General features: G+C 39.5%; 1 protein-coding gene across 3 annotated transcripts in view; it reads right to left on the reverse strand.

Annotated features, from left to right (window-relative positions):
* Window positions 1-19,601, reverse strand: part of RAP1GDS1 (Rap1 GTPase-GDP dissociation stimulator 1) — a 488,321-nt gene that overhangs the window by 233,991 nt on the left and 234,729 nt on the right. For all 3 annotated transcript variants that reach the window (XM_053703455.1, XM_053703456.1, XM_053703457.1), the window contains one exon: window positions 9,735-9,860. In XM_053703455.1, the coding sequence (XP_053559430.1) occupies window positions 9,735-9,860 (126 nt within the window). The remainder of the gene's footprint in view (window positions 1-9,734; window positions 9,861-19,601) is intronic.

Consider the following 19,601-nt stretch of genomic DNA (forward strand, 5'->3'; position numbering starts at 1 on the left):
AAACACTTTTAGGGTACAGAGAATGTCCACATGTTCTGCAACGTAGAACAGGGTTCAACTACAAAATAATCTAAGGGCACATCCACCAGTTTACCCAGAAATTAAGCAGCACATGGGGAGCAGGAGGTTGGCATATCAAGCTGTTTGTAGAAGGGGCCATCACTTAATTAAATCAATGACTCAGGATAGATATGACTGTGGGACCCTGAGTACACTAAGTGACAATGGAGCAGGGAACTCAAACCAAAATCCTTAGAAATGGTACTCTCTCTATACTGACAAACTACAAGTGCACCTCTGCTTTATGTGATACCTTTACTATGAGTGTACATATTATGAGTGTACATGTTATCCAATTTCTTTTTTTTGCAAACGTGCCTTATTGTTTCTCAGTGGTGCATTTTATATATATATATATATATATATATATATATATATATATATATATATATATATATATATATATACACACACACACACACATATATATATATATATATATATATATATATATATATATATATATATATACATATACACATACACACACATAAATGCACATACACACACTTTGCTCATTTTCATAGATATGAGTGCTAAACTAAGATGTGAACCTAATTCCCTAAACCACAAGATTTTTGTAAATCTTATAGACATTACATAAAAGCAGTTGTATTAAACTTAGAATAATAACAGATATAAGTATTTACATTGAAGATATTAAGAATGCATTGTTTAAATATGACTTAAAATAACTTTTAAACACATTATTGTACATGGTGCTAGAAAATACCCCAGAGGTATTTCTCTTTGTAGCCAAAGGCAAAAAGAAAACATTATTATACCATTGCATTGACTACAAACATGAGCTATTTCGTGTACGATGCCTTGCAGCTACTATGAGGATAACACATCTCAAAAAAGATTTACAGTTGTTTAGATTCACTGGCATCTTATTTTAAATAAGCTTAACAAATTATTGATATATGTATGTGCACATGAAATTATATTAGGATTTTTCCTAAATAATAGTATTTCACAGTGAGTTAAGAATTGAATTAATTTAACAAGACTAACTAGTATTGCTTTGAAATTACCCTGCTAAATATCATGAAAGACAATATGGACAGTAATATGCCAACATTGCTGTAAATCACCAGCAGAGATTACACTGTAATTCAACTTCTAACCTGTGCATCAACCACGGTAACATCCATGTGTTTTAGGTAATGGGACACTGTACTTTACATATTTATATTATACATTTTAAAGAACAGCAGTCAAGCTTTATTTTTTTGCATTAACAAAACATAAAAGTAGTTGAAAAGGAAACTAGCAGGGAATTGAGGCTTGTGTGAAACTGTTACAACTGTATTAATCCTCACTGGCTGATAGGGACAGTGAAGCACATACCTGCGTAAGTTTGGCAAGAACATATTGATTAACTCAGCACTCGAACAACATTTAAATAAATAAATCTGTCAAAAGACAAAACACATTTTTAAAAGAATTTAAGTGCAATGTCCTTTAGACAAGGATGGAGGATTTAAAGGGACATGAAACCCAAAATGTATCTTTCATGATTCAGAAAGAGAATACAATTTAAAAAAAAAATTCCAATATACTTCTATTGTCAAATTTTCTTTCTCCCCAAGTTATTCTTTGTTGAAGAGATATCTAGATAGGTAGTGTGCACATGTCTGGAGAACTACATGACAGGAAATAGTGCTGCCATCTAGTGCTCTTGTTAATGTATAACATTGTTGCAAAACAGCTACCATATAGTGCTGCAGATATGTGCACACTCCTGAACTTACCAAGATAACTGGATAATAGAAGCAAAACTGTACAGTCTAGAGGAATCATGAAAGAAAAAAATAGGGTTTTCTTAACAGGTTATTTATCTACTATCTCTGAATGTTCCTTTTCTGTCCACTCTCACCGGATACTGGTACTGTGCCTTCATTTATACATTTGAATGATAGCAAATTGCTTGAAACAGAGCAAATCCAGTTGATATTCATACATTTATCCAAAATACATGAAGAGTAGGACCAAAACAAAGTATTAAATAAGAAAAAACATGAGAATGGTAAAAAGATTAGTCTTTTTAAATGTAAGACAATGAGTCATGAAAAAGTATTTTTCTTGTACAAAATCATTTTAAGGCTGCTTTTCAATAGGGGTACATACATAAATCAGACCTGTCAAGGACTTTATTCTTGGTGTGCAGTTGATAAAGATGCTAAAGAGAAATGGGATCAATAGGAGATACGTTCCATTCAAAAAACAAAGTAATTCATTAAATATACATATACAGTGTAGATTAATTAGAGGAACCCTTTGAAAGAAACAAAACACATTCGACTGCAAATTTCCAGCAAACTATATTGACTAAAAAAGAAGTAGATTAATTAGAATGAGAAATACTCTTGGTCAGATGGAAGTGAAATAGGCCTTCAAGAACACATATGATGGAAAGATTAACTGCACATAATCACATAACATGTTTTATTGATTTTTGCTTCAAAATTATGCTGTAACTTGATAATATTAAAGGGACATTTCAAGCATTGTAAAAAATCTTTGCAATTGTAAATGCATTATTTAATTTGATTGGACTATCTTAGGAGGACTAGAGACTTGGAGTTAATACTGAAATTGTCTTAGACACTGCTAAAGAGAAAGAGTCATAATTTACACCTTGATGAAGCCTCTGGTCTCAACAAAGCAGATAAGGAACACAAAGTCCACCAGGCTTTTCAAGGGCTGTACCCATGAATTGCTCTCAATATCAAAGTTGAGTAAATTTGTGGTTGTAAATGCTTTCAAAACTTAGTTTGCATCTAGATTATTTGAGAAACCTATGAATGACACAGGCATCAGAATTTGTTTGTCCCAGATCCCTTCGTACCTCTTTATTATTTATCAAGGATACATATTAGTGTTGATGCTTATAATTTTAAGTTGTTTTATGGACTAGCCTGGCTTTTTTAAAATAATCTGTGTAGAGTAATATATGAGAAAAGCGAGTGGCTAACCCACTTATCCATGTGGTTATTTAATATAATTAATAAAGGTTAAATGAATACTAAACCCAATTTTTTTTCCTTGATGTTAGAATCGCATGCTCTATCTGAATCATTAAAGAAAAAAATTGGGTTTAGTATCATTTAAAGTTTTATTTATAGGCACAGTCACTTCTCCCAGATATGTTAAAGGGACAGTCTACACCAGAATTTTTATTGTTTTAAAAGATAATCTCTTTATTACCCATTCCCCAGTTTTGCATAACCAACACAGTTATATGAATATACTGTTAACCTCTGTGATTATCTTGTATCTAAGCCACTGCAAACTGCCCCTTTATTTCAGTTGTTTGACAGACTTGCATTTTAGCCAATCAGTGCCTGCTCCCAGATAACTTCACGTGTACGAGCATAGTGTTATCTATATGAAATACATGAACTAACACCCTCTAGTGGTGAAAAACTGTTAAAATGCATTCTGAAAAGAGGTGGCCTTCAAGGTCTAAGAAATTAGCATATGAACCTCCTAGGTTAAGCTTTCAACTAAGAATACCAAGAGAACAAAGCAAAAACATAATTTATGCTTACCTGATAAATTTATTTCTCTTGTGGTGTATCCAGTCCACGGATCATCCATTACTTGTGGGATATTCTCATTCCCAACAGGAAGTTGCAAGAGATCACCCATAGCAGAGCTGCTATATAGCTCCTCCCCTAACTGCCATATCCAGTCATTCGACCGAAAACAAGCAGAGAAAGGAGAAACCATAGGGTGCAGTGGTGACTGTAGTTTAAAGTTAAAAAATGCCTGCCTTAAAAAGACAGGGCGGGCCGTGGACTGGATACACCACAAGAGAAATAAATTTATCAGGTAAGCATAAATTATGTTTTCTCTTGTAAGGTGTATCTAGTCCACGGATCATCCATTACTTGTGGGATACCAATACCAAAGCTAAAGTACACGGATGAAGGGAGGGACAAGGCAGGTACTTAAACGGAAGGTACCACTGCCTGTAAAACCTTTCTCCCAAAAATAGCCTCCGAAGAAGCAAAAGTATCAAATTTATAGAATTTTGAAAAGGTATGAAGCGAAGACCAAGTCACCGCCTTGCAAATCTGTTCAACAGAAGCCTCATTTTTAAAGGCCCATGTGGAAGCCACAGCTCTAGTAGAATGAGCTGTAATCCTTTCAGGTGGCTGCTGGCCAGCAGTCTCATAAGCTAAGCGGATTATGCTTCTTAGCCAAAACGAAATAGAGGTTGCCGAAGCCTTTTGGCCTCTCCTCTGTCCAGTATCGACAACAAACAAAGCAGATGTTTGAAGAAAATCCTTAGTAGCTTGTAAATAATACTTTAAAGCACGAACCACATCAAGATTGTGTAATAGACATTCCTTCTTTGAAGAAGGATTAGGACACAATGATGGAACAACAATCTCCTGATTGATATTCTTATTAGATACCACCTTAGGTAAAAACCCAGGTTTGGTACGCAGAACTACCTTATCTGCATGGAAGATCAGATAAGGTGAATCACATTGTAAGGCAGATAACTCGGAAAATCTACGAGCTGAAGAAATAGCTACCAAAAAAAGAACTTTCCAAGATAAAAGTTTGATATCTATGGAATGAAGAGGTTCAAACGGAACCCCTTGAAGAACCTTAAGAACCAAATTTAAGCTCCATGGCGGAGCAACAGGTTTAAATACAGGCTTGATTCTAACTAAAGCCTGACAAAATGCCTGAACGTCTGGAACATCCGCCAGACGCTTGTGCAAAACAATAGACAGAGCAGAAATCTGTCCCTTTAATGAACTAGCTGACAATCCTTTTTCCAATCCTTCTTGGAGAAAAGATAATATCTTGGGAATCCTGACCTTACTCCATGAGTAACCCTTGGATTCACACCAATAAAGATATTTACGCCATATCTTATGATAGATTTTCCTGGTGACAGGCTTTCGTGCCTGAATTAAGGTATCAATGACTTACTCGGAGAAGCCACGCTTTGATAAAATCAAGCGTTCAATCTCCAGGCAGTCAGTCTCAGAGAAAGTAGATTTGGATGGTTGAAAGGACCTTGAAGTAGAAGGTCCTGTCTCAGAGTCCATGGTGGAAAGGATGACATGTCCACCAGATCTGCATACCAAGTCCTGCGTGGCCATGCAGGCGCTATCAAGATCACAGATGCTCTCTCCTGCTTGATTTTGGCAATCAGACGAGGGAGCAGAGGAAATGGTGGAAACACATAAGCCAGGTTGAAAGACCAAGGTGCTGCTAGAGCATCTATTAGTATCGCCTTGGGATCCCTGGACCTGGATCCGTAACAAGGAAGCTTAGCGTTCTGTCGAGACGCCATGAGATCCAGTTCTGGTTTGCCCCAACGATGAGTCAATTGTGCAAACACCTCCGGGTGGAGTTCCCACTCCCCCGGATGAAAAGTCTGACGACTTAGAAAATCCGCCTCCCAGTTCTCTACACCTGGGATATGGATAGCTGATAGGTGGCAAGAGTGAATCTCTGCCCAGCGAATTATCTTTGAGACTTCTAACATAGCTAGGGAACTCCTTGTTCCCCCTTGATGGTTGATGTAAGCCACAGTCGTGATGTTGTCCGACTGAAATCTGATGAACCTCATTGTCGCTAGCTGAGGCCAAGCCTGAAGAGCATTGAATATCGCTCTCAGTTCCAGAATGTTTATTGGAAGGAGTGTCTCCTCCTGAGTCCATGAACCCTGCGCCTTCAGGGAGTTCCAGACTGCCCCCCAGCCTAGAAGGCTGGCATCTGTCGTTACAATTGTCCAATCTGGCCTGCGAAAGGTCATACCTTTGGACAGATGGGCCCGAGATAGCCACCAGAGAAGAGAATCCCTGGTCTCTTGATCCAGATTTAGTAGAGGGGACAAATCTGTGTAATCCCCATTCCACTGACTGAGCATGCATAGTTGCAGCGGTCTGAGATGTAGGCGTGCAAACGGCACTATGTCCATTGCTGCTACCATTACGCCGATTACTTCAATACACTGAGCCACTGAAGGGCGAGAAATGGAATAAAGAACACGGCAGGAATTTAGAAGTTTTGATAACCTGGACTCTGTCAGGTAAATCCTCATTTCTACAGAATCTATTAAAGTTCCCAGAAAGGAGACTCTTGTGAGAGGGGATAGAGAACTCTTTTCTTCGTTCACCTTCCACCCATGCGACCTCAGAAATGCCAGAACTATGTCCGTATGAGACTTGGCAATTTTGAAATTTGACGCCTGTATCAGGATGTCGTCTAAATAAGGGGCCACTGATATGCCCCCGGTCTTAGTACCGCCAGAAGTGACCCCAGAACCTTCGTAAAGATTCTTGGGGCTGTAGCTAATCCAAAGGGAAGAGCTACAAACTGGTAATGCCTGTCTAGGAAGGCAAACCTGAGAAACCGATGATGATCTTTGTGAATCGGAATGTGAAGATAAGCATCCTTTAGATCCACTGTAGTCATATATTGACCCTCCTGGATCATAGGTAGGATGGTACGAATAGTCTCCATCTTGAATGATGGAACTCTGAGGAATTTGTTTAAGATCTTGAGATCTAAAATTGGTCTGAAGGTTCCCTCTTTTTTGGGAACCACAAACAGATTTGAGTAAAATCCCTGTCCCTGTTCCTCCTTTGGAACAGGATGGATCACTCCCATAACTAGGAGATCTTGAACACAGTGTAAGAATGCCTCTCTCTTTATCTGGTTTGCAGATAATTGTGAAAGGTGAAATCTCCCTTTTGGAGGGGAAGCTTTGAAGTCCAGAAGATATCCCTGGGATATAATTTTCAACGCCCAGGGATCCTGAACATCTCTTGCCCAAGCCTGGGCGAAGAGCGAAAGTCTGCCCCCTACTAGATCCGTTACCGAATAGGGGGGCCGATCCTTCATGCTGTCTTAGAGGCAGCAGCAGGTTTCTTGGCCTGCTTGCCTTTGTTCCAGGTCTGGTTAGGTTTCCAGACCGACTTGGACTGAGCAAAAGTTCCCTCTTGTTTTGTATTAGAGGAAGTTGATGCCGCACTCGCCTTGAAGTTTCGAAAGGCACGAAAATTAGTCTGTTTGGCCCTTGACTTGGACCTATCCTGAGGAAGGGCATGACCTTTTCCTCCAGTGATATCAGAAATAATCTCCTTCAAACCAGGCCCGAATAGGGTTTGCCCCTTGAAGGGAATGTTAAGCAGCTTAGACTTTGAAGTAACGTCAGCTGACCATGATTTAAGCCATAGCGCCCTGCGCGCTTGAATAGCAAAACCAGAATTCTTAGCCGTTAGTTTAGTCAAATGAACAATGGCATCAGAAACAAAAGAATTGGCTAGCTTAAGTGCTCTAAGCTTGTCAAGTATGTCATCCAATGGGGTCTCTAACTGTAAAGCCTCTTCCAGAGACTCAAACAAGAAGGCTGCAGCAGCAGTGGCTGGGGCAATGCATGCAAGGGGCTGTAGAATAAAACCTTGTTGAATAAACATTTTCTTAAGGTAACCCTCTAACTTTTTATCCATTGGATCTGAGAAAGCACAACTGTCCTCGACAGGGATAGTAGTACGCTTAGCTAGGGAAACTTAGCTAGAAACTGCTCCCTCCACCTTAGGGACTGTCTGCCATAAGTCCCGTGTGGTGGCATCTATTGGAAACATTTTCTTAAAAATAGGAGGGGGAGAGAACGGCACACCTGGTCTATCCCATTCCTTAGAAATAATTTCTGTAAACCTTTTAGGTATTGGAAAAACATCAGTGCACACCGGCACTGCATAGTATTTATCCAATCTACACAATTTCTCTGGCACTGCAATTGTATCACAGTCATTCAGAGCAGCTAAAACCTCCCTGAGCAATACGCGGAGGTGTTCAAGCTTAAATTTAAATGTAGACATATCAGAATTAGGTTGAATCCTCTTCCCTGAGTCAGAAACATCACCCACAGAAAGAAGCTCTCCTTCCTCAGCTTCTGCATATTGTGAGGCAGTATCAGACATGGCTCTTAAAGCGTCAGTATGCTCTGTATTTCTTCTAACTCCAGAGCTGTCTCGCTTTCCTCTAAACCCAGGTAGTCTGGATAATACCGCTGACAGTGTATTATCCATGACCGCCGCCATGTCTTGTAAAGTAAACGCCATGGGCGCCCTAGATGTACTTGGCGCCATTAGAGCGTGAGTCCCTTGAGCGGGAGTCAAAGGGTCTGACACGTGGGGCGAGTTAGTCGGCATAACTTCCCCCTTGTCAGATTCCTCTGGTGATAAATTTTTTAAAGATAGAATATGATCTTTATTACTTAAAGTGAAATCAGTACATTTGGTACACATTCTAAGAGGGGGTTCCACCATGGCTTCTAAACATAATGAACAAGGAGTTTCCTCTATGTCAGACATGTTAAAACAGACTAGCAATGAGACCAGCAAGCTTGGAAAACACTTTAAATCAAGTTAACAAGCAAAAAATAAAAACGGTACTGTACCTTTAAGAGAAACAAATTTTGTCAGAATTTGAAAAACAGTGAAAAAAGGCAGTAAATCAAACGAAATTTTTACAGTGTGTATAATAAGCTAACAGAGCATTGCACCCACTTGCAAATGGATGATTAACCCCTTAGTTCAAAAAACGGATCAAAAAAACGATAGACGTTTTTTAACAGTCACAACAAACTGCCCCAGCTCTGCTGGGGCCCTACCTTCCCCAACTAACGACTTTGGAAAGCCTAAGAGCCCTTTAGAGAGGTCCTATCGCATTCAGGGGACTCCTGGAGGAAGCTGGATGTCTCAGTCTGTAAAAGTAACTGCGCAATAAAGCGCTAAAATAGGCCCCTCCCACTCATGTTAAACAGTGGAAAGCCTCAGGAAACTGATTCTAGGCAAATTTAAGCCAGCCATGTGGAAAAAACTAGGCTCCAATAAAGTTTTATCACCAAAGCATATATAAAAATGCTTAAACATTCCCAGCAAACGTTTTATATTGCAAATTAATAAGAGTATTACCTCTAAAAGTAAGCATGATACCAGTCGCTATTAAATCACTGTATTCAGGCTTACCTTACATAAATCTGGTATCAGCAGCATTTTCTAGCATTTGCATCTCTAGAAAAAAAATTTAACTGCACATACCTCATAGCAGGATAACCTGCACGCCATTCCCCAGCTGAAGTTACCTCTCTCTTCAGTTATGTGTGAGAACAGCAATGGATCTTAGTTACAACCTGCTAAGATCATATAAATCACAGGCAGATTCTTCTTCTATTTTCTGCCTGGGACAAAATAGTACAACTCCGGTACCATTTAAAAATAACAAACTTTTGATTGAAGAAAAAAACAACTATATTTCACCACTTCTCTCTTACTACCTCCATGCTTGTTGAGAGTTGCAAGAGAATGACTGGATATGGCAGTTAGGGGAGGAGCTATATAGCAGCTCTGCTGTGGGTGATCTCTTGCAACTTCCTGTTGGAAGGAGAATATCCCACAAGTAATGGATGATCGGTGGACTGGATACACCTTACAAGAGAAATTGGTGATAAAAGTAAATTGGAAAATTGTTTAAAATTACATGCCCTATCTGAATCATGAAAGTTTATTTTGGCCTAGACTGTCCCTTTAAGTGCTGGACTAAATGTTCTTTAGAGGTGTACAAGAGAGATGTGTCTTTTTCTTGTTATTTACGTAAGATCATGCAACAATTTCCATTACCATACTTACGGCTATCATAACATATATTTCCGAGCGCACGTCCAGTTTGCAGCAACACCTCCTGGTCCTTACAATTTAAAAGTTGCACCAATGGCGGAATAAGTCCAGCATCAACACATGGTATACGCATTAATTCTGCAAATAATTACAAAATCAAGACAATATTAATCAATTATGTTATATTTACATTAAGGGTGCATAAAAGTGGAAAAAGGATACGTTTTAATATGTTAGAGCATTTTATTATTGAGCTGTTGCTTGCATATAACTGTGTTTAACCCCTGCAAAGGGGTTAAACAAATAGTTAAAGTCAGATCTAGATCAGCAATTCACTACTGTGAGCTAGCTGAACACATCTGGTGAGCCAATGAAACGTGTGTAGCTACTGATCATTAGATAGCGCCAATAAGTGCATGGCTGCTCCTGAGCCTACCTAGATAGTATCTACCTAGATAGATGTTAACAGAAGAAAAATGTAAATTGCATGCTCTATCTCAAACTTAAAGTCTAATTTTTGAATTTCTTGTGCCATTAATAAATTAACACAAAACTAAACATAGATATAATGTATCTGAGGATTATAAAGTACACTCATTTGCTATTACAGCTGTATACAAGTGGTAGCTTATTTCATGTATCTAAAGCACAAATATGAGGGTTTTAGAGATTTTCAGGTCCTCACTCTGGAATCCAGAAAGAGACCTTCTACTTTATCTGTCGTCAATCTTTGCTGCAGTTTCCACTTCTTTCTTATTCAGAAACTATTATACTTCCTGGAATTTAAAATAACAGGCAATGAGTATTTTTATCCAAAACCAAATACAGGTGGCCCTCGGTTTACGCCGGTTCAATTTGCGCCGTTTCAGAATAACAACTTTTTTTTCAGTCATGTGCACTAATTAAAACTAATTAAAAAAGCCAGTAGGTGGAGCTCTTCGCTTGTTTTGCAGCAAAGTTATGCAACTTAACAGGTCTGAAATTGATCTGTGTACACAGAGCAGACATTAGCTATCGAGCAGCCACTTCCCTATTATCTTCCTGTCCAGCTGCTTGAGGTGAAGGTGCCTAACTGCCTATTAATCACTGCAGATTGAAATGCAAAGAATAGGTGCAGACCCAATATTATCTAACATGCTAACAATGCAGAGAACTGTTTGCAGAAAAATGCAAGTAAAAACACGTTTTTGTTCATTAAACTTAGTTTGATGATGATGCAGTCTGTTGTGTAATTATTTAATTAGGTGCTGTTAGCAAATGTTTTTGCTCATTAAACTTAGTTTGATGATGATACAATCTATATTATTAGGTTTATAAAGCTGTTTCAAAGCAAAGCTTTAAAAATAATGTATTAGGTGTTACTTATGACAATTTTGAGAGGGACCTGGAACCTAACTCCCTCACTTCCCATTTACTTACATTATAAACTGGGTTTCAATTTACAACGGTTTCGATTTACAACCATTCCTTCTGGAACCTAACCCCGGCGTAAACTGAGGGCTACCTGTATGTGCATTCTCCGCTACAGCTGCATCAATGTGAAATGTAACACTGTCTATAAAGAGTATGTTCAAGACATAGCACAACCTGCATTTTATGGTGAAAAAGAACCTACAACATTCTTTATATTACAATAGCAGCAAACAGAAGAAATACAGGACAATAACACAACCAAAAAGCACAGGTAAGGGACAGAGCATACCCATTTTCCAAATAACCAGCTTCTTTCTTTACTGCTCCTTCACAGCTCAGCAGATTATTATTTTTTTCTCTTAAAAGGACCAGTAAATACAGTAACTTTGCATTATCAACATATGTATGATAACAAGACAATGCAATAGCACTTAGTCTGTACTTCAAATAAATAGTAGGTTTTTTTTCTGACAAATTTCAGTTATTTTTATTTCCACTCCCCCTGTATCATGTGACAGCCATCAGCCAATTACAAATGCATATACGTATATATTCTGTGAACTCTTGCACATGCTCAGTAGTAGCTGTTGACTAAAAAAGTGTAAATATAAAAAACAAAATTCATGCTTACATGATAAATTTCTTTCTTTCTGGATATGGTGAGTCCACTGCGTCCTCAATTACTGTTGGGAATATCACTCCTGGCCAGCAGGAGGAGGCAAAGAGCACCACAGCAAATCTGTTAAGTATCCCTCCCCTTCCCACAATCCCCAGTCATTCAACCGAAGGAAAATGGAGAAAAGGAGAAACACAAGGTGTAGAGGTGCCTGAGGTTTAGTAAAAAACACTGTCTTTAAAATACAGGGTGGGGCCATGGACTCACCATATCCGGAAACAAATTTAATAGGTAAGCATACATTTACTTTTCTTTCCTAAGATATGGTGAGTCCACAGTGTCCTCAATTACTGTTGGGAACCAATACCCAAGATAGAGGACACAGAGGACAAGGGAGGGACAAGACTGGTAGACCTAAATAGAAGGCACCACCGCTTGAAGAACCTTTCTCCAAAAAGAAGCCTCAGCCAAGGCAAAAGTATCAAATTTTAAAAAAGTATGCAGAGAAGACCAAGTTGCAGCCTTGCAAATCTGTTCCACAGAAGCTTAATTTTTGAAAGCCCAGGAAGAGGAGACAGCCCTAGTGGAATGAGCTGTAATTCTCTCAGGAGGCCGCTGTCCAGCAGTCTCATAGGCCAAACGAATTACACCTCTCACCCAGAGAGAAAGAGAAGAAGCAGTAGCCTTCTGACCCTTACGTTTCCCAGAGAAACAAAAAAACAGAGCAGAAGACTGGCAAAAATCCTTAGTCGCCTGTAGGTAGAATTTCAAAGCACCCACATCATCTAAATTGTGCAACAAACGTTCCTTATGAGGAGGAGGATTAGGACATAGAGAAGAAACAACAATTTCCTTATTAATATTTCTATCCAAAACAACTTTAGGAAAAAACCAAATTTAGTCTGAGTCTGCTGCAAAAACCTTAAAGGGACAGTCTAGTCAAAATTAAACTTTCATGATTCAGATAGGGCATGCAATTTTAAACAACTTTCCAATTTACTTCTATTATCTAATTTGCTCAATTCTTTAGATATTATTTGTTGAAGAAATAACAATGCACATGTGTGAGCCAATCACACAAGGCCTCTATGTGCAGCAACCAATTAGCAGCTACTGAGCATATCTAGATATGCTTTTCAGCAAGTGATATCAAGAGAATGAAGCAAATTAGATAATATAAGTAAATTAGAAAGTTGTTTAAAATGACATGCTCTTTCTAAATCCCAAAAGAAAAAAATTGGGTTTCATGTCCCTTTAAGAACAAGATTAAGACTCCAAGGAGGAGCAACTGACTTAAACATAGGCCTGATTCTAACCAAGATATTAAAAAACAAAGCTGGCGCTATAGAACACCCTAATGCCAAGTACGGGAGGGCTCCCTCAAACAGGCCCTGAAAATTAGAACACTAATTAGCAGGCGCTATCAAGATCACCGATGCTCTCTCCTGCTTGATTTTGGCAATCAGACGAGGGAGCAGAGGAAACGGTGGAAACACATAAGCAAGGTTGAAAGACCAAGGTGCTGCTAGAGCATCTATCAGCATCGCCTTGGGATCCCTGGACCTGGATCCGTAACAAGGAAGTTTGGCGTTCTGGCGAGACGCCATGAGATCCAGTTCTGGTTTGCCCTAACGATGAATCAATTGTGCAAACACCTCCGGATGGAGTTCCCACTCCCCCGGATGAAAAGTCTGACGAATTAGAAAATCCGCCTCCCAGTTCTCTACACCTGGGATATGGATAGCTGATAGGTGGCAAGAGTGAATCTCTGCCCAGCGAATTATCTTTGAGACTTCTAACATCGCTAGGGAACTCCTTGTTCCCCCTTGATGGTTGATGTAAGCCACAGTCGTGATGTTGTCCGACTGAAATCTGATGAACATCATTGTCGCTAGCTGAGGCCAAGCCTGAAGAGCATTGAATATCGCTCTCAGTTCCAGAATGTTTATTGGAAGGAGTGTCTCCTCCTGAGTCCACGATCCCTGAGCCTTCAGGGAGTTCCAGACTGCCCCCCAGCCTAGAAGGCTGGCATCTGTCGTTACAATTGTCCAATCTGGCCTGCGAAAGGTCATAACTTTGGACAGATGGACCCGAGATAGCCACCAGAGAAGAGAATCCCTGGTCTCTTGATCCAGATTTAGAAGAGGGGACAAATCTGTGTAATCCCCATTCCACTGACTGAGCATGCAGAGTTGCAGCGGTCTGAGATGTAGGCGTGCAAACGGCACTATGTCCATTGCCGCTACCATTAAGCCGATTACTTCCATAAACTGAGCCACCGAAGGGCGAGAAGTGGAATAAAGAACACGGCAGGAATTTAGAAGTTTTGATAACCTGGACTCTGTCAGGTAAATCCTCATTTCTACAGAATCTATTGGAGTTCAAGGAAAGGAGACTCTTGTGAGCAGGGATAGAGAACTCTTTTCTTCGTTCACCTTCCACCCATGCGACCTCAGAAATGCCAGAACTATGTCCGTATGAGACTTGGCAATTTGGAAATTTGACGCCTGTATCAGGATGTCGTCTAAATAAGGGGCCACTGCTATGCCCCGCGGTCTTAGGACCGCCAGAAGTGACCCCAGAATCTTCATAAAGATTCTTGGGGCTGTAGCTAAACCAAAGGGAAGAGCTACAAACTGGTAATGCCTGTCTAGGAAGGCAAACCTGAGAAACCGATGATGATCTTTGTGTATCGGAATGTGAAGATAAGCATCCTTTAAATCCACTGTAGTCATATATTGACCCTCCTGGATCATAGGTAGGATGGTACGAATAGTCTCCATCTTGAATGATGGAACTCTGAGGAATTTGTTTAAGATCTTGAGATCTAAAATTGGTCTGAAGGTTCCCTCTTTTTTGGGAAACACAAACAGATTTGAGTAAAATCCCTGTCCCTGTTCCTCCTTTGGAACTGGATGGATCACTCCCATAACTAGGAGGTCTTGAACACAGTGTAAGAATGCCTCTCTCTTTATCTGGTTTGCAGATAATTGTGAAAGGTGAAATCTCCCTCTTAGTGTCAGGGTATTCACTATTACAATCCTGTCCCTTTAATTCTGAATCCTCTTTTCCTATTTAAGGCCCCTCCTCTCTATGCTCCTCGCTTGGTAATTTGAATCAGTTACTTTATGTGACTCCTCTCTGAAGACACCTAGCCCTTTCCTCAATCTGTGGGGATTTCTTACTTGTTGCTTTGAAACTTTGCAGCCTACATTAATCCTTCATTGCTGTGTGCCGGTGTGCCTATTCTATTACTCGCAGTTTCTTAGGAACCAAAGGAGCTGCTTTCAATTCCCTAACTGTTACACCGGGTGGCTGTGACGTCACACCCGGCATCTCAGCGTGTCTGCAGCGCGTGTACCGCGCTGTGTCCTCTCTACAAACAAGCATTCAGGATATCGTAAGGTTTTCATCTGGCTCTGACTTAGCCTCCCAAATAACCATCAGGAATTGGTCTGTATATTTTATTACTCTATTTGGATATCATTATGTCTCTCAAGTAAGCAAACTACCTATGCTCTGTATTCAATGACTGTTACTATCACTAAAATGCAGGATTAACTTCAACTGCCTGTCACAATGCTTACTCTGTTTGAACTGCTGTTTGATTAACATCATTTGCTGTGACCACCTTGAACCTAACTAAGTGACTTATCGTTTGTTACTATCTTATCCTTGCATAAATTATATATGATAACATATTCCAAAATATCATTCTAACTACATATGATATTCCCTGAAGTGCTGAATTCCTAACAAATACATTTTGGCCTAATTACAATATCTCTTTGTACTACATCTGTTTGTATTACATTCCATTTCACTACCTACTCTATCTATAGATACTCCTCCTATCTGTTGATATACAGGCATCCTGTAACCTGGTTGCGTGACAGCTCCGTTTTCACTCTGTACCCTGCAGTAGTGACCCTCAGTTCAATGAGCAAAACCGGATTCCTGTAAGTTAAATCTGTGTGAATCCAAGGTTTGGTGTGAGGCTGAGTGGTCCTACTATAGCGGATACTAGGTACCTAAACTTATTTACCACCTGTTCTAACACATAACTTTACAGAACATAACATATTATCAAGCCTAAAAATAAAAGTACCTCTATCCACTATCATGGAGTTGAGTGAGCTTTCCAATAGAGTGGGTTCCCTAGCACAAAGTATGGATAGTATGTTACAGGGTTTAAGAGAGATACAAATTGAGAACCAGAATATTAGAAAATTTATTAATGAGCATATGACAACTAAACCTTCCACTTCTGAGATTACACCGGAGCCTGTTGTAAATCCGCCAGAGAAATTCTCTGGGGACAGGTCCATGTTCAGAGACTTTAGAAATTCTTGCACTCTTATGTTCACTTTGAAACCTAGGTCTTATCCTACTGACAGAATTAAAGTTTTGACTGTGATTTCTTTTTTGCGTGGAGAAGCTAAATCTTGGGCCAACACTTTCTATGAGACTGATGATCCCATATTACATTCTCTTGATTCTTTTTTTTCTGCGATGTCCCTTTTATATGAGGATCATAACAAGCAGAATACTGCTGAAACAGCTTTGAGATCCTTACGCCAAGGGAAAAGGATGGTAGAGGAATACATAACAGACTTTAAAAGATGGGCTCCTGACACTTTATGGAACAACCCAGCTCTGAAAAATCAATTTCGCTTGGGCCTCAGTGACTCATTAAAAGATGAACTTGCTAGAGGTATCATTCCAGATGTTCTTGAGGATCTCATGACGTTATGTATTGGTATTGACCGGAGACTCAGGGAAAGGAAATATGAAAAATCCGCAACTGACATCACTCCTAAGAAATACACTTCCTATCATATAAATCTTCCTACCCATGCTACCAAGAATGTTGATGAACCCATGGATGTTGCTGTGATTAGAGGCCCTTTAAAGCCTGAAGAGAAAGCCAGACGCAAACTGCTTAATTTGTGCCTCTATTGTGCCGAAAAGGATCATGGCGTAAGGGATTGCCCATCTCTCCTTCGTCAAAAGAAGGGTAAGAGAGTGAGATTTAAGCACAATGTTAATATGGTTAATAATAAATTGCTTCATTTATCAATCCCTCTCTCGTTGCAGTGGGATCAGCAGAAGATAGACGTACAGGCTGTAATTGACTCTGGAGCATCTGGGAATTTCATAGATTTAGTTTTTGTTGATAAGCACAAAATACCACTAATAAAAAAGAGTGTTGCACTAGCCATCCGTTTGGTTGATGGATCATTTTTTAGTTCTGGTCCTATTTCACACCATACAGTTCCACTTAAGGTTACCTCAGACTCAGGGCATACTGAGTTAATATCTTTTGATGTTTTACCAAGTTCTGTCTACCCAATGATACTCGGTATTCAGTGGTTGTCTATGCATAACCCCACTATTTCTTGGACAGACTCTACTGTAGTTTTTGATTCTCAGTACTGCAAGCAATTCTGCACTGATTCTCATACACTTTGTCATATTAATGTAGAGACATTACCAGATTGCTACAATGAATATGCTGATGTTTTTGATAAGGTTGAGGCAGCCACACTTCCACCACATAGGAAGTATGACTGCCCTATTGATCTCATTCCTAACTGCACCATTCCATATGGTCATATATATCCCTTGTCCCAACCTGAACTAGCACACCTTAAGGAATATCTAGACGAAAACTTGAAAAAAAAGGGTTTATACGTCCATCCACTTCCTCTGCAGGTGCTGCTATGTTTTTTGTGAAAAATAAAGATGGCAGTTTACGCCCCATTATAGATTACAGACAACTGAATAAATGTACTAAGAAAAACAGATATCCCCTGCCTCTCATTCCTGAACTAATTGAGCGCCTTCAGGGTGCCACCATCTACACCAAGCTCGATCTTAGGGGTGCTTACAATTTAATCAGGATGAGAGCAGGGGATGAGTGGTTAACGGCTTTCCGTACACGATACGGACTTTACGAATACACAGTAATGCCGTTTGGGCTCTGCAACGCCCCAGCCACTTTTCAGTGCTTCATAAATGATGTTTTTCACGACCTTCTGGATGTATGTATTGTTATCTATCTAGATGACATTCTTGTCTATTCAGACACTTTTGAAAATCATTTAAAACATGTAAAACTAGTTCTATCTCGTTTAAGACAACATCATCTCTACGCTAAACTAGAGAAATGTATATTTAATACTAACTCTATTTCATTTCTGGGTTACTGTATCTCTCCTACTGGGATTACTATGGAGACCAGTAAAGTAGAAGCTATACTTAAATGGCCTGTACCCTCATGTAAAAAAGATATCCAGAGGTTTCTTGGTTTTGCGAATTTTTATAGAAAATTCATTAAAGATTTCTCACATATTGTCAAACCATTAACAACTTTAACTAAGAAACATATCAGGTTTTCATGGGATAGTAAAGCTCAGGACTCTTTCACTACCCTCAAGAATAAATTTACTTCAGCCCCTATTTTGCAATTCCCAGATCCCAGTTGTCATTTTACGCTTGAGGTTGATGCTTCTGAATTTGCAATAGGGGCTGTTCTATCTCAGAGGGCCTCTCAAGAAAAGCCATTACATCCTGTTGCATTCTACTCTCGTGTCATGAGCTCAGCTGAGATAAACTATGGTATTGGTGATAAGGAATTGCTTGCCATCAAATCCGCATTGGAATTCTGGAGGCATATCTTGGAAGGTACAAAATTTCCAATTACTATTTACACAGACCATCGTAATTTAGAGTATTTAAAGTCAAACAAGACCCTGACTTCTCGTCAAGTCCGCTGGAGCCTCTTCTTTTCACGTTTTGATTATGTGATCACCTATCGTCCAGGTTCTAAGAACCTTAAGGCAGATACCCTCTCTCGTATACCTCCTAAGCCACAAGATCATTTGACACCTGCCTCAGTGATACCTGCGGACAGAATCATTTGTTTAACAAACGATTTCTTGGAGACCCTAAAGCTGCAACAGAAGGAGGATTCATTAATAACACACCTCAATTTAAATAAACATTCTGATGAACTGTTCTATCATCATGACCAGCTATATGTACCCAAGGATCTCAGGAATCAACTTTTAGCAGCAGCTCATGATTCCTCTTTAGCAGGTCATCCTGGAGTACATAGGACTCTTCATATCCTCTCAAGGAATTATTGGTGGCCCAAAATGTCTGATACAATCAAGCAATACATCAAAACATGTTTACTTTGCACTACTAAAAAACATCAACATACACGTCCCTACGGATACCTTCTATCTCTTCCAATACCTGAAAGACCTTGGGCAGATATTGCCATGGACTTTATTGTCGATCTGCCACCTTCTGCTAACTTCAACACTATCATGGTCATTGTTGATCTTTTTTCTAAAATGGCCCATTTCCTGCCACATAGAGGTCTACCCACAGCTCAAGAAACAGCTACTCTTTTCATAGATCATATTGTCAAATTACATGGTCTACCAAATTCCGTTACTAGTGACAGAGGTTCTCAGTTTACCTCTAGATTTTGGGAACATCTTTGTAAATCCCTCAACATCTCCAGGAGGTTAAGTACAGCTTTTCATCCACAAACCAATGGGCAGACTGAGAGAACAAATCAAGCCCTGGAACAGTATCTCCGTTGTTACTGTTCTCTAGAACAAGATAACTGGCATTCTCTCCTTTCCACTGCTGAATTTGCTCATAATAACATGCTCAACTCCTCCACTAAAATGTCTCCATTTTTCCTTAACTACGGTTTTCATCCTTCTTATGACATTCAGACTCCAAAAAATTCTCCTATACCCGTTGTTAATGATAAAATCAATACCCTAGTGAAAGGTTTCGCCACCGTTAAACAACTACTACTCGATGCT

This window comes from Bombina bombina, chromosome 2 (assembly GCF_027579735.1).
Source record: "Bombina bombina isolate aBomBom1 chromosome 2, aBomBom1.pri, whole genome shotgun sequence".
Taxonomy (NCBI): domain Eukaryota; kingdom Metazoa; phylum Chordata; class Amphibia; order Anura; family Bombinatoridae; genus Bombina; species Bombina bombina.